The 15812-nt window shown below is 42.9% G+C and overlaps 1 protein-coding gene and 1 long non-coding RNA gene across 9 annotated transcripts in view; one reads left to right on the forward strand and one right to left on the reverse strand.

Annotated features, from left to right (window-relative positions):
* kcnc3b (potassium voltage-gated channel, Shaw-related subfamily, member 3b) overlaps nt 1-15504 on the reverse strand; it is a 54166-nt gene extending 38662 nt beyond the window's left edge. For 6 of the 8 annotated variants that reach the window (XR_007886894.1, XM_051417570.1, XM_051417564.1 and 3 more), the window contains exons 1-2: nt 14535-15504; nt 2450-3137 (exon numbers count right to left, since the gene is read on the reverse strand). Coding sequence is in view for 7 of the 8 variants with exons in the window: in XM_051417570.1 (XP_051273530.1) it covers nt 2450-3137; nt 14535-14560 (714 nt within the window). In the remaining variant the exon portion in view is untranslated. Of the gene's footprint in view, nt 1-2449; nt 3138-3257; nt 3337-10779; nt 11531-14534 lie in introns of those variants that run through there. The other 2 variants (XM_051417568.1, XM_051417567.1) reach the window with 2 other exon arrangements.
* Nucleotides 5176-13610, forward strand: LOC127373255 (uncharacterized). Its single transcript, XR_007886895.1, has 3 exons — nt 5176-5383; nt 6627-6697; nt 11608-13610. It is a non-coding gene; the product is annotated as an uncharacterized LOC127373255 (long non-coding RNA).
* Nucleotides 15505-15812: the final 308 nt, after the last annotated feature.

Consider the following 15812-nt stretch of genomic DNA (forward strand, 5'->3'; position numbering starts at 1 on the left):
ATGTGTGTGTTTGTACATGTGTGTGTGCCACTACGGTAGATCCACAAGCAAGCCTCACACGATCATGAGCGAAGAAGGAGGTGAGATGTTTTTTTCAAAATGAATGAAAAAGCCCTGCATGTGTGTCGAACGCTCTGATCAAAACATTGATTGCTGATGCGTTACATCACAACCATGCAAACAAAACCCCCTTAAATCATTAGAGTAACGTCTCTCCTCCTGTCTATTTCCTCTCGTCTCCCTATTCCTCTCTCCGTCTCTCTTTCATCTGTCTCATTGTATTTCCACATCGGCATCTCATTTTTTCTGTCCTAGCCTCTCTCCATCTCTCTTTTCTCTCCTCATATAATTTGCATCTCTCAGGACAGAAAGACCAAAAGGTTCTGCCACGTCGGACGGGATACTTTTGGAAAGAGCGAGGGTGAAAAAAGGAAACCCAGAATGATCTGGGTCACAACGCTGTTTGACGTATAGCGCTGGCATATTAGACCTACAGAGAGAAATGGGGCTGCATTCACCCAAAAATAGTGCTGGTGTTGTGCAGCCACTGAAATGAATCCCACCAACTACCTGCTCTGTACTCTGCATAACCCCACCGTAGCGTCAGAAACACCACCATCTGCAACCATTACACTTAATGAGTAATAGTTTTTGTATGATTCATGAGATCTTGGCCACTGTAACCAGTTGATCCGGTGTAAAACTGTACATTACATAATATACAGCATTCTAGCAGACAGGCAGCAGGTACAGTAGCTTGAATCTGAAGTATAGCAATGCTGCAAACGCTGTCTCCTCTCGCTCTATGATAATTCAGAATTCAGCACCAAATCCACTTATTCTTAAACACACAATCCAAACACTGAAGATATCTCTCTCTTTCTCATGCAACATTTGGGCAGTCTGCAGAGAGCTGCCTCAGTGTGAGCTGTTTTATTGCATAGAGTAGGGGTAGAGAGGGGTGGGATGGTAAGAAATCAATTCGATTGGGATGAGAGCGACAGTTAGAGAAGCACTTCCTGCCTGATCCCAAGTCCAGAGAGGCGGATCAGGTGGCCTAAACCAGACTATCTGTCCGTCACAGCCCGACACTTTCCTCTTCCTTTGGAGGGAACTGAATCCAGATCTATACCTGGTGCCAGAAGAGCTGTGTGTGTGTGTATATGTGTGTGTGTTGGGAACAGTGGGTAAGTGCCTGTGTGTGCAGCTATTGTCTATCTGTGATTGTTGATACAGGATGTATTGCTGAGTGTGCAGTGATTTATGTTTTAATTTTCTTTTCTTTTTTTCAGCTATTTTCGGTATGATGGCATGAATCAGCCACTGCAGGTGTCTGCTGACTGTCTGGTTCTGCATGTGCACCTACAGGATGCATGCATTCACAATATCTATGGGTCCTCACACACACTCAGAAAAGAAAAATGGTACTAATAAAAATACAAAGGGGAATTACAAAACAACTCAAATCAAAGCAGCTGTGATCAAGCAGCTGGATTCGTCTGTAACTGGAGGGTCTGAGAAAAAAGAACCACAAGCCCACAGCAACTGTTTTCATGTGCCAGGGATCAAAAACACAGTCAGGAGAACTTGTTACTCATACACCTGTATGATCAAATGCCATCAAACGTTTGCTTTTAAGAGGTAATTCATTAACTATTAACATGAAAACAATAATAGGATATTCCACCATTGGAACAAGTTGTGCGTAACAACAATAAAGCTCGTGCGTAAAAGCCATGTAGCATTCAACTGGGACATGGGGGGACTGGCAAAAAAAAAAAAAACAACCAGCAGACTGTAGCACTACTAAGGGCAAATGTGGGGAAAAGACGTCGTATGAGCCTCCCCAGTGCGGTGCTACAATAAATAAGACTAACATGAAATACGGCGCATTAATGTGTATCATAAACGGACAAATACGACCTAATGAAGGCGTTTGGATGCAGGAAGCGAAGGGGATGCTGTGTTTGGAGGCAGATATGTATGAAACCTGTTCAAGTAGCAGAATACGGCGATAGGAATTATGATAGCAATAAAACCGGTATTCAGTGTGAATCCAGCTTGTCTGAAACATGCAATATATCAAATATAAGACATGGAGGTGATGTGTTTGACAAAAACCTTGGTTGTTATATCAACTACCCATCAACCAATAGATATAGCTGCCATACCATTTTCCACTTTCTTATGCTATCAGTATGAATGATTAAACAATTATAAATAAAGTATCTATCATCTATCTAGTGGCAGGGATGACACACATACCGACAGTCGGTGGCCTGCAGGTAATGAAAGACTGGTTTATCATATATAATGTGGACAGAACATTTAAAAAACAAAGTTTCAAAAACTTATCATCACTCAGGCTTTGCTCTGAGACATCATGAGGCAGAATATGCAACAGTGCAGAAAGAAGTTGGTCCCTCCAGGAGAGACGTGGGTAACTCACCCGGGCATATTTGGAGGAATACGGGTCTTCAAACAGTGCCCATATTTTGGGCTGCCAGGTTTTCCACCAGCCAGATTTCCTCGCGTCCTCCTGCATGCACAGTCTTTTCAAGTCCCCATCCGCACCGCCCAGGGCCGTGTCTTCGTCCGGCGCGTCCGGTTCTGGATTCTCGAAGCTGTCCAGCGCCTCCTCTGCATCCCGGTGCTGCCGGTAATTCATCCAGCAACACGCCTCCACGTCCGTCTCGTCGATGCCCCAGAAGGCCAGTTCCTCTTCGAAAAGGGGGCCGCACACATCGTTGGGACAGTGCAACTTCCCGGTGCGGTAATAGTTGAGGATGAAGGAAAACACTGACGGGTGGCGGTCGAAGAAGAACTCGTCTAATTTGGGGTCGTAGTCGAAGTTGTTGAACGCGTCCGGCTCGGTGAGCCACGACAAGCGGGTGCCGGGCAACGTTTTTAGGGTGCTCCGGTAGGTCTCATGCCGCACCCCCCCGCAGTTTATCACGATTTTCTCGCTTTCCGACGGACAAGTCATGTCTGCACTGTAACATGCTTTGTTGGACGACTTGTTCCCACCCTTGCGCCCTTTGAAAGAGGATACACACACCGAACTGAGCATAGAGGACCGGGAGGGAGGGAGAGGATGAGAGAAACCGAAGGGAGGAGGAGGGAGGAGTCTGAGGAGTCTGCGGGGAGAGAAAAGGGGCAGAAATTTTAGCAGAAGGGAGACATAGATGTGGATTATCAACATTGCAATACAAATGAATAACCATACGCTAATGCCAGCTGTATGTGCAATCATTTACTTGATAATCAGCTGATGGAAGGGCACAGCATGACATTGTGCAGGTGCAGTGGGTGACGAGGTGGGTGGTGGGCGGAGGACTGGCATGAAAAAGAGGGGTGGCAAAGTTGTTTTTAACACACAACAACAACAACCTGGCGTACTAAGATGCCTCCGACTTATCAGTGCAACATATTAGAACAGGTGGCTTTGAGCACGTTCATGAGTCAGCATCCTCACTGACTGATTTGTTGACACCCCACTGAGGAGAAGATGCCCCAGCCTGTATAATGGGCCTGGGGTCACCCCACTGTTACCATCCCTCATCCTCATTTCCTCTACTGAGCTATTACTCCAAGCATCACTGAATCTTCTCCTCAAGCTGGCAATCTCTAAATTGATCTGGTTGACGCTCAAGTCAGTGTTCATTCAAATCCTCTCCCTAATTAGGCCATGGTGAGACTTGAGAACCCCCACCACACACACAAAACCACACACACACACACACACACACACACACACACACACACACACACACACACACCAGACACACTTGCCCCTCTCCATCCATCCCCAACCCCGCTCTTTTCCTTGCTTGAGCACCCAAGAGTGTGTGAGGAGGAAAGAGTAACGGAAAGATGGGAGAAAACTGGGGATCCATCTCCCTGCTTCTTTTCCCCTTCCTCCATAATGCCTGTCTGACGTAAGGTGGCGCAGCACCGTGTGTGTGTGTGTGTGTGTGTGTGTGTGTGTGTGTGTGTGTTAATTGCCTCCCGAGAGTGCGGTGTCCGTACTAATGTTAGATCTCCTCAATCAGCCTATGTGCGTGCTACACACACTGCTGCAGCCCCCTCCGACCGCACTGAGATTCATGCGATGCACAATTATGTCAATGCTCTCTCTGCCACTTCTTCCCATGCACTGTGTGTGTGTGTGTGTGTGTGTGTGTGTGTGTGTGTGTGTGTGTGTGTGTGTGTGTGTGTATGTAAAGACATGTAGAGGGGGGATGTTGGGGGGGAGGAGGAGGCCATAAATCAGATTGTTTTAACGGACGGATCGAAAAGGACAGAACAATGAGGAAAACAAAGAGCTGAAGATGGGGGTGAAAAGAGAGAGAAAAGGAAGAGAGGGACAAAAAGTGAATGCAGCACACTCATACAGTGAACAACTAGTGTAATATCATCTCTTCCCTATTAATGGAAGAAGGGGGTTGAAGGGAGAGTGAGAGGGGGAGGAGGAAGAGCATCGAAAAGGAGAGTGCACTATAAAAGTGAATGAATTCTGCTGCAGTAAAAAGCCAGTTATTTGCTCTCTCTCTCTCTCTCTCTCTCTCTCTCCTTCTCCTTCTCCCAGCGAGGTCAGATTATTCGCCCGTGAGCTGCCTCTCCATGGGGGGGGGGCTTCAGGAAAGATATGTGTCCACAGCAAAAAAAAAAATATTTTAAAAGAGCCCACAAATGCACCGTATCTATGTTGTTAACCTTTTTTTCTATTCAAAGAAATGCACCACTCTTCTCCTCCCCCTCCTCTCCTGTGAGCTCTCACTGGCCCTCCCCCTCTCCCTCCTACTACTCTCTCTCTCCCTCACTTTCTCTCCCTTGCTCGCTCTCATATTCCGCATAAAGGAATCACATTTCATTGAAGGAGGAGAATCAAGGCTTCATTTCTTCCTCCTCTTCCTCCTCTCACAACATGGTCTTATTCCTATCCAGTGCCCCCTTTTCCTCTCTCTCTCTCTCATTCTTCTGCACACCTCCACTGCATTTTACTCTAATGCATCTTTCTTCTATTTCTACCCTCTTTTGCTTCACCCATTCTTCTGTCCCATTCTTTCCCCTTTCCAAAGTAAGCTTCCCTCACTTTGGGTCAACTCTCTCCTCCTCTTCCCCTTCAGACATTTTGCTTTCTGTTATGTGGGACACTGCATCCTTTATTTCTTACTTGTTATTAGTGTTTATGATGTTTTGATCATTTCACTGCACTTTTTATCTGAAGAAACAACTTTTTGTTCATGGAAAAGTTTGCTGTCTCTTTTAAGGTCTTATATGTACATGAGGGTTTTTTTTCAGAATTTATTTTGACTTCTTTGTATGATTTTTTTTTTTTTTTTCATTTTTGAAGATCCTGCAAAGACTTAACAGCACTGAGGTAAGATCTAAAGACCAAGGCTATTGCATGGATACGCAGTCCGAGTGGTAAAAATTAAGGCACAAATCTTACTAAAAACTTAAATAAATGCATCTTGTGTGTTTCCCTCTAAGTCTTTGCAGTGTTTGCTGCAGGAGCATCAAATCTGCTTGCTTGACAAAAAAAAAAAAATCCTGCACTCCTGAGTTTTAGAGTTGTACTGCATCACTGTACCAAAGTAGGTTTGGCTGCATCTGTGCAGCTAAATTGAAATCAGTATTAATTTGATTTAGTAATAACTTGCAATAACATCTAAAACTAAACTATTTGGAAGTGAGGTCAGGCAGGGAGAGTGTAAAGAGATTTTTGTCTATAGTCAGCGTTGTCCTGTGGGGCTTTCCAGCAGGGACTGCTTGTGTTGTGAAAGGGATTACATTTCAGCACCATGGACAGCGGTGCTCTCTCTCTCTCACTGGCTGGGACAAACTCCTTCTAATGGGATACTAAACTTTCCAGAAGCAGCTGTTATGATCTCACTGTGAAAGTTGTATCCCTTGGATTACTTTTTTTTTTTTACTTCACTTTGTAACTCTGCACCTCTTGCTTCTACTTCACAGGCAGCTGTGTCTTATTGGTGAACTGCTGAATATTTTATACACGGACAGCCACAAGTCTGTAACTGTGGTTAAGTGCTTTTTTGTTCCCTCTGAGTCATGTGTGGTGAGCTTATTGATTTTTTAAAAAATACTGAAGTATTCTTTTATGCATTAAGACTAATTTGGAGGTTGATTGGGATAGGGTGCTGTTAGGTTCTTCTCATTTTTCTTCAGGACTAGTTACACTGTTTAGTCCTGAAATTTGAATTTGAAGTTTGTGTAAAAGTAGTTGTCAACAAGACCATATTACTGATCTTAATGAGTTCAGGGCATGTCAATTTAATGCTTTCTAGTTGCATTTCAGGAGAATGACTGCAGTTTGAGTGTTTCAGCTTAGAATGGGGGCGGTAAGCACATCTCTTTAAGAGCCAAAAAACAGGAGCTGAGGGGGGACAGCATAAGGAGGAAGAAAGGTATGGAAGGGGGCCTGTAGCTGCAGAAGGTAAGCGTTGGGTGTAAAATGGAGGAAGATGCAGTAGAGATGAAAGAAGCACAGAGGAAAGGGAAAGCAGAAAGGGGGCATGCACGAGAAAGAGGCTAAAAACTGAGGCAGAGGAGTAGAGACGAGGAACAATCTCCCCCAAAACCTCTCTTTCTCTCTCCTGCAGCATTTCCTGCCTTGGCCACCATGTCCTGCGCCACCCTGCTACTACTGCCTCACCACTGCACACACACAAGGGTAAAGAAAGCGAGGAGGAGCGAGAAAGGGAGACACATACACACACACTCACCTGGCTGCAACAAACAGGCTAAGAAATGACCAGAAATGAGGTTTAATCATTCTGAACCTTCACAGAGAGGAGATCATTTCTGCAGTGGACTGATAGATAGAGAGAATGGAGCTGATAGAGAGAAAGAGCATACACACGGCTCGTGCATGAAGGCTGCACTGACGCTAATATATATTAGCAGAAACACTGCAGCAAGAGGGGGAGGGAGCACAGGATTATGGGATGCATTGACTGTGAGGTACCAGCAGTAACAGGGGGGAGGGGAGGAGAGGGCACACTAGAGAGAGAAAGGGAAAGACAGGGAGAGAAGGCAAGGGAGTTATTTGGAGGAGTGCTGACTATGCGGAACCGACCCAGCAGTTGGCAGAAAAAGCAAAAACCTTTACCAATTACAGGGGGAGAGGGGAGATGGGGCAGTGAGATGAGATGAGATGAGATGGAGAGAAAAGGATGGAAAGGGTAGGGGAGGGGGGCTTGATAGGTAAGGTAGAGGAGAGAGAGAGAGAGAGAGAGAGAGAGAGAGAGAGAGAGAGAGAGGAGAGTGTGCGATCTTGGGGAAAATGAAAAAAAAGGTGGGGGAGGAGAGGGAGAAGACAGGAAAAATTCCTTGCAGCAGCAGAGCACCTGAATGGCTGTAAAGGTGTAGGGGGCGGGGAAATGGTCTGCAATACTAATAAGAGGAACAGAAACAGCGGAGTGATTAAGAGAGTGTAGGGATGTAAAACAGACATACAGCTGAACTAAGTGGCAAATACACCACTGGGGAAAAGGAGGACTTTGCAGGCAAGTGTGTAATATATGTGTGTGTGTGTGTGTGTGTGTGTGTGTGTGTGTGTGTGTGTGTGTGAGGGAGAGAGAGAGAGAGGGAGAGATAACACGAATTACGTATGTGTTTCTGGTGCGCAGCCATTTTTTTCCCACCCGCTACCTCATCAAAGGATGTAACCACAAGGCTTCATGCTGTTCCACCCATATCACCTCCCTCCCTCCTTTCCTCATTCCTCTCCCCTTCATCTCTTCCATATCTCCCTCTGCTCTCCTCTGCTCTCCTCTCCTCTCCTCTCTCACGCACTCCCCAGTGTTAAGGAGACCCCAACAGGAGAAAGCGAGGCATTGCAGCGCGGTGAAAGCACTGCGGTCACCTCCCCTTTTAGTGCGGTGTCACACCACACAGTGTCCTCTCCCCTCTCGAATTGTCATTGCACCTCACGGTGTAACTCTTGATTCTGCTAGGAGAGAAGAAGAAGCCAGATAAGGTGTGTGCATGTGTGAGGGTAGTGGCGAGAGGTATGCAGTGTATGAGTAAGAATGAAAATGATATGAATATCATGAATGGATGCAGGGGGAAGGAAAAAAAAACAGGTTGCATATGCAGAGAAAAACAGAGAGTGAAGCCACACAATGATCCAATAGCTCTGAGACAGCTAATGTACACAGAGGAGGGAAAAAACTGTTTATCATCATAATAAAGCTCACAAGCGGGCAATTCCCAAAACAGGAATCAAACAGCCAATCAATTAAGCAAGCAGAAAGGAAATGGCCAGCTACCAGAGGCAGCTCCTCTACTCAGCAACACCAGCATGGAGATCTCCAGGGGCTGACCAATCCACACATACTGCAGCAACACCCCCTCGGGGGTCTTGAGTCTTGTGCATATTGGTCAATCTACTGCTGCTGCTCTCTTGCCATGATCCCCTCCAGTCTACTTTTTTTCCTTTTTTTATGAGAGGAAGAAAAAGAACCATGTGCTCCTGGTTTTCTCATTTTAGCTGGCTGGAGATGATTAATACATAAGGCCATTTTCAGGAATAGACTAGCAGAAATGAAGCCTGTAATAGAGCTCTGAAAGCTCAGCCACGACTAAAATCCTTCCTGCCCACAGGAGGATAAATGTTGCGATTTTTTGGATAGATATGTCCACTGGGTGAGACATGATGTAGGGTGAAGGGAGTGACGGAAGAAGCGGTCCTAAAGCTCCCTTCAAGGAGCAATGTTGGTGTAAGAGAGGTCACAAAATTAGGAAACAGCACAGAGTGCAGGGGGAAAAACCTATGGGATAGTGTGTCATGTCGGGAAGAAACTCTATTTTTGGACCTGACCCAATATCCCTCAGTATTTGGTTCTTAGAATTTGCATCAGGAGCAAATAGCTTTAACCCCCACACCTCCCAACTCTCTCTTAGGTCTATTAAACCTGTCTGCTCCTAATTAATGACACTGCCCTTCCTGCATGAGTAGACCATTATGATCCAGCAGTGCAATGGGACCAGACAGACAAACGGGGCGAGGGAAGAAGTAGTACCGCACTGACTCCTGACCTGTGAACTAGCCAGCAATTAGACATAGAGGGAGGGGTAGGGAAGTCACAGATTAGACTAGAGCTGGCGAGGAGGGAGGAGTAGCTGGGTTCCAATGTGAAGAAATAAAACAAAGAGGATGTGGAAACATAATAGACGTCAGAAGATGAAAGGTGAGATCGAGGTGAGCCTCAAGGTCAAGGATTGGAAACACAGACGGGGGTTTAAAAAGGCCAGATCAGCTGGAGCTGAAGGACGGAGGCAAAGTTCTCCGAAGCATGGTGCGAAGACGTGAGATGAGAGAGAAACCATCACGGCCAAGGAGAGAGGAAGGGTCAGAGGCAAGAACACGCACACAAACCCCGGACACGACAGATGCGTAATTCAATCACAGCCTCAAAATAGATTTATCCCCCCCCCCCCACCGTTTGCTCAAACAGCAGCGTTCTCCTTTTTGAGCCCTATCACTACTCTACCAATCACATCCACTGACAGCATGCCACTGTCTCTGGTGGGTTTTTTTTTCCTTTTTTTTGTTGCTAAAATCGAAGGGGTGTTTTCTAGGTTACCCTCAATCTAAAAATAGCATCAGCTGTAGATTCATAATGCAGGATTGAGGAGGTGTGGTGGGGGGGGGGGCAAATGGAGGAAGAGAGGCAGAGTTCCTATCAGGGGATGAGCACGCTGGAGCCAGTTGGCGGAAAAAGAGAGGCATGTGCTGGAAAGTGGAGGAAGAGGAGGCGTTATGAAACTAGAGACTTTGTGTGTAATGCAGTGGAATGCAGATGGAGCAAGTTGACAGAGCATATACAATGTGGTGGCGGGAGGCTGTAGGGGAAGAAGTCCACGTCTAGACATTTAACTGCCCCCATAGACTTCCTGGATGAGATCTCAGTGACGCTATGTCCTTCCAGTGCCCCCCTCCTCCCCAACCCCATCCATCTCTTCCTCACACCTTCTTCTCCTCTCCCTCTCTCTCCTGTGTGTGTTTCTCTGTCAGCCCTCTCACCCTCCTCATATGGTTCCTTTATCAAACCTCCATTTCAGGCCTTGACACTTGCCCAGTGCTGCCACTCCGCCATAGGAACACACACAAGAGACATAAACACACTGACACACACACACACACTGACACACACACACACACACACATACACTTGGGGGGCACATGCAAGCAAAACAAATGCATGCATACAAATGTACAAAGTGACACACACATGGGCATAGTTGCTCACGCAGACAGACACAAAATGATGCAGGGAGGAATGCATACAAACATTCCCCTCAGAGGCATGAAACTGCTCGGATTTAGTGGTGTAGATGGGGAAACACCCACCGTTTGTGCAATGAGGAATGTTAGGATTTACACATTTATTTTCTTGGGGCGTTTGAATATATATATATAAATCCGACTGGGTAGAAGAACAGTTCTCCGTGTGTTTTAGCAGCTAGAAATTAGAATAAAATAATACAGTGAGGAGGTTTATGATTACAATGTGAACAATGTTGCACACATTCTGATTTCTCCAGATATTCATCAAAACACAAAAACAGGCTGCGGGAGAAGAAATCGCAGTTATTATGGACAAAACGATACTTGTTGAATGTAGGCTAGACGCTGGATTATTATTATTTTTTTCTTTTAGGGCCGGCCAATAAATGCTCTGTTATTAGATAAAGGCAGAATAAAGCCACCAAAATACAGACATATACACAGACACGGTTAATACTCACTTGCTTTTGGTTCAGGTTCGTTTCGAGTGCGTGCAGAAACACGCACATCAAGCTTAAAAGATCAATCAAAATGTAGTTTTCTTTGTTAGATCGCTCTTTCTTATGATTTCAGAGAGTATCCAGTTTCTCGCAGGCATTCAGTTGATCTTTTTTTTCTCCTGATTATAATAAATCAGAATAGGATTGCGCGCGTCTGTTGAGGAAAATCTCGTTTTGACACCGTTATTGCCGAATGTTACTTATAGCTTATGGTCATGCTGATGATGGCAAGGAATGAGTCTTTCGGATGAAATGAAGCAGAAGTCCCCCTGAAAACTGGCTCTCTCTTTTTTTTGCTATTTCCCTCGATTTCAGAGCCCCTCTCCCACCTCTTTGTTATTGCCAAAAATAATTGCCAGCCTTTGTTACAGTGTCTCTACGCTTCCAGGCGCAGGGTGTAGCTACCATTCAGCTCTTCCTCTGTCTCCCCCTCTTCCAAATGTTTCAATGGAGATGCAGCCTGTAGACACTTCTCTCTCTTTGCCTTTCCCTCTCTCTGAGCCTCTCTCTCTCTGTTCCTTTGGAGGAGCGTCACCTTCTGCACTATTTATTTCCTCAGACGATACATGTGGGCGGATTAGAGAACAAGACAGAGGGGTGGGAGGACCCCGGTGAATACAGAGGCTAATTTTCTCATATGGCTGCTGAACTTCATAAATACATATGCTGTAAAGAAAAAAAAAAAATACACACGCCAGGGCTATAAGAGGAAAGATTGTGTTGGTGTATTGCCATCTTTTTAATTGCTTATTTTTCTCTCTCCCCCCCTCTCTCTCTTTCCCCACTTAGCCTTCATTGCCCACACATGCTCACTCTGCTGGACGGACGCACAAACACCATTTTGTCTACAGGTTTCCAGCCTTGACTTTGGCTTGGCTGACATCAGCAGTCATGTGGTAGCAGAGGAGCAGGTGACTTATATGACAGAGTCTGGAGTAATATGTTCAGTAATAGTAATGAGACTAATAATAATAAGAAGGAAAACACTGTTGATTGTGTTATTTTTGCTCTCTATCCTTAAAAAATCTCAACAGATCTGTCTATCTTACTTTTTTTTCTCTGAAACAAGACAAGCTGCAGGAACAAATACCAGATTATTCCAGTCTCTTTAAGAACTGTAAGTGACTGAGGCTTAAACATACACAATGACTTGTTATTTTAGCATTTTGAATTGCAGGCACTGTTTTTGCTGGAGGCCTACTGGTCTGAGTCTTATTCTAGTGGAGGTATAATGATCTGCAATGTTGCTGATGCACTTATTGTCAGGAAACTCACAATGAGTTTGCCTCATAAAAATTACAACAGTACTAAAAGGACAAAAGGCTATTGCTTTGGTAGCATTTGCCTTTGACCACACAATGTTCTTGTAAGAGCAAAGTGCGGACAGAAAAAGGATGAGTAAAGGAGACACAGCGAGAGGGGTTTTTTTTTGTAAGCGCATTTAGAATTAGTAAAAAGGAGATTGTGTTGCTGGCAAATTAACTATTTAAAACTACAAAAGGTCTGTTTTCAAATAGGTTTGGAGAATGATTTTATTTGCTGCACAGATCTACAGTCTCCAACAACCTCACTGGAGAAAAAACGTGAACAAACTCTACCAGGATAAAGGTCAGGCTTCTCCGTGCTAAATACATAATCACTGTATCTTCCTGCAAAAGACCTCATAACTTATAAATCACTTTACTTTAACATTTGATATGCTTAATATGTGCACAAATAGAGGCACTTAATACAGACACTCATCCCTAACTGTTAACTGTAAGTTACTCTGAGCATGAGCTGCATTCATATAGGCAAAATCTTGTACAGCTGCTTTTTCTCTATGTATTTTGTATGTCAAATATTTAGGAACCAAGTCTCACCTTATGTGGCTCCCAACTAACGTCTCCACTAAGTGTGAGTTTTAGAGCTGTTTTCTGCACCCTCAGGAAACAATGCATAACTCTATTCTGCACTATATCACTCCTTGTTCATTTACAACCCCCCAAACCCCTGCAGCACCGACTAGGATCGGTCAAATACAAGATTTATACAGGTGTTGTACTCAATAAATTCTTACATATTTCAAGCTGTTGAAACAGCAGCTAGAGCCATCCCAGCAAAGTCTGTAGTGTTTATACACTATCTATAGCATTTAGCATACAGTTTGTTAAAGGTAACCAATTTGAACAAAATTTCTACCATGCTTAGCGGTGCTAATGGCTAATTGCTAATATCAGCATGCCAACAATGTTTACAGTGTATTCAGCAGGTGTTTAGTCTCCCAGGTTCACCATCTTAGTTTAACATGTTAACATGCTAACAGTTGCACATTAGCACTCGTAAATGTGATTGTCATTTTTGCAATGGACAAACTGGAATTATTATTATTATTAGTTGTTAAGACATTTCCACAATGTCCAATAACAACAAAACTGCCAATCGCAACATCACCCTTAATATCACCAGACCAGAACAGATGTAGCAGGAAGTCATCCACAGAAAGAAGCTGACAGTGTTTCTTCATCAACCTGCATAAATACTGAATGTTCAACTTTGTTCGTCCTAAGAGTCAACACAGACACATCCACAGTCAGTCTCTTGGCGGCAGCATTCTGCAGCTCATGCATAACAAAGTAGAGAGCAGCAGACTTGAGGAGACATTGTGTGGTGACTAGAAGATTTGGAATAAAAAGCAGATCTGTGATGATGTCCTTAGTCTTGTCGGTTAACAATTATTTCCAGTTGTTGTTATTATATTTATTGCTAGTAGACATTGTATACATTAGATTTAAAAAAAAAATATTGCAAGGAACAACAAACAGCCTATAATAGATACTGTATTTGCTGCATATCTACCATGTACAGTATATTTGCACAGATGGAGACTGTACTTTAAGGTAAACATAAAAGATTGCAGCCTTGAGGATGCAAAGACTGACTGACAATGAGAAACTGGTGGTTCAATAATCTGTATTGATGTTGTCCTTCACTAATAGAAACACAGTGTCCACTGACTTGGTCGACAGAAATGAAAAATGTCACTCCAGGTTTGATGACACCTGGAGTGATCTTCAGGTATGTAACATATTTTATGTTCAGTGGAAGGTGGTTCCACAGGAATATAAAATTGGTTTTGGTGCGAGAACTAAATAAGACACACAAATCAAACATTGAAGAGCTGCTGCTTATATGTTGCGAGTTTAAAACCCACAGACCACACAACAAATGTCAATATTGACTCTAATTCGAGACAGTAGTAGTATGGAACACATTATATTGAATCATAAACTGAGTGCCACGTTAGCAACAACAGTACAGCTGTCATTAGATTTGTTAAACGAGTGGATACAGTCCCATTACCATGTTATTTCCAGCACTGCAGTTATTAGAAGGAAAATTCGAACAAGCTAAAAAGGCTCTCTTTCCTGATTAACTGAAGAATTAAAATACACAAATACTATAATATTGTTAGAATGTAAGCAAAACCTTCATTATCTTTTCAACAGTCTTACTGAAACCATCATTTTATAACAATAAAATTGCAGTTCTGACACACAACTGTATATGATGTTCTCCAAGACTCTGGATATACATAAAATCATAACACAGACCTTAAAATCGTCCCAAAAGGCACTGAGAGAAGGGTATTGACAGATGAGATTGAAAGATGAATCAGAAAGATTTAATTTACCATCAATATCTGACTGAATAGACAAATTCTGTTCTTTTCTTACCTGCGAGGCATCACAATATGCTGCATGTTGGGAGCACAAGGACGGATTGAGCAATGGATAAATAACGATTGCAACACTGTATGGCTACATAAACACTCCCCAATTCTTAGAAATCACAATGAAGAAATCAATGTAGAACCAAAACTCTATTTTGCAGTCCAATATCCAATCAAATAAATGGGCAATTAATCCCTAATTATTCCTGATTAGTCATTCAGTGCACTGAGAGTTTTTTCTTTCAAGGTTTTATTTTGTTTATTCAAAAAAAACTCAAATGACACTTAAAATTAATGTAGTCTAAACAATAAATCCAAACTTATTATGTGTAGAATAACAATAGTTAAGCCAATATGTTCTGTAGCAACAGAGAATGTTCAGAAACATGGATAAGATGTTTATATGCCACAGTATCCAGTTTTGTATAAGGATTGCAACACTGTACCTAAATAAACGTTCATGAAATCACGTCCTTATAATCAATCATTGACTGAGTGTTTTTATTCAGATTTCCTGTAAGTAGTAGTAGGTTTCTCAAAACCGGGATACTACAAAAACTTAATTGTAACCAGGATACATAAGCATGTAAACACATTCATTGACATAAATGTGGAGGGACATTGTTGAACTTACAATCTGTAAACAAACATAAAACATATTGGCTTGTTAAATTGTGACAGCAGGAAACTTTGAATGAGAGACCCTTGCATATTCATTATAGATTATTTACATATTACAGTAAATTGAGTATGTTTTGAAGTCCATAGTTTTAGCATAACAATGCACATTCATACACACTATTGAAAGTACGGATAGTAGGGTGTTATTTGCTATTGGTTGCATTACTGTGTTCATGTTATTATGTCAAACCTTTAATGTTTGATTTTCATTAAATGTATCTACTGTATATTCCCTGGAAATGTGTAAAGTTTTGGATGACAACAATAAACAGATATGGGCTCTCAGGACATCGATGGCACATGCTTATGTGGTTATTTCTGGTGAGGTAAATAATAATAAAAATAATGATAAACTTTATAAAGCATCTTTTCAAACCCAGAGTTACAAGGTGCTGTGCTGTAAAAAAAAAAAAAAAAATTAGAAAAACAATAAAACTACAAACATTCAGAGTATAAAACAAGAAATAAGAAAATAAATAACTACAATAAAAACACATTACAGAATAAAGTGAGTTTTTAGAAACTTCTTAAAGCTATCAACTGATTATGCATTTTTTATAATGAAGGAAAGGTGGTTCCAAAGGGTGGTAGCCACAACGGC

The sequence above is a fragment of the Dicentrarchus labrax genome, unplaced genomic scaffold, assembly GCF_905237075.1.
Source record: "Dicentrarchus labrax unplaced genomic scaffold, dlabrax2021, whole genome shotgun sequence".
In the NCBI taxonomy this organism is placed as follows: Eukaryota; Metazoa; Chordata; class Actinopteri; family Moronidae; genus Dicentrarchus; species Dicentrarchus labrax.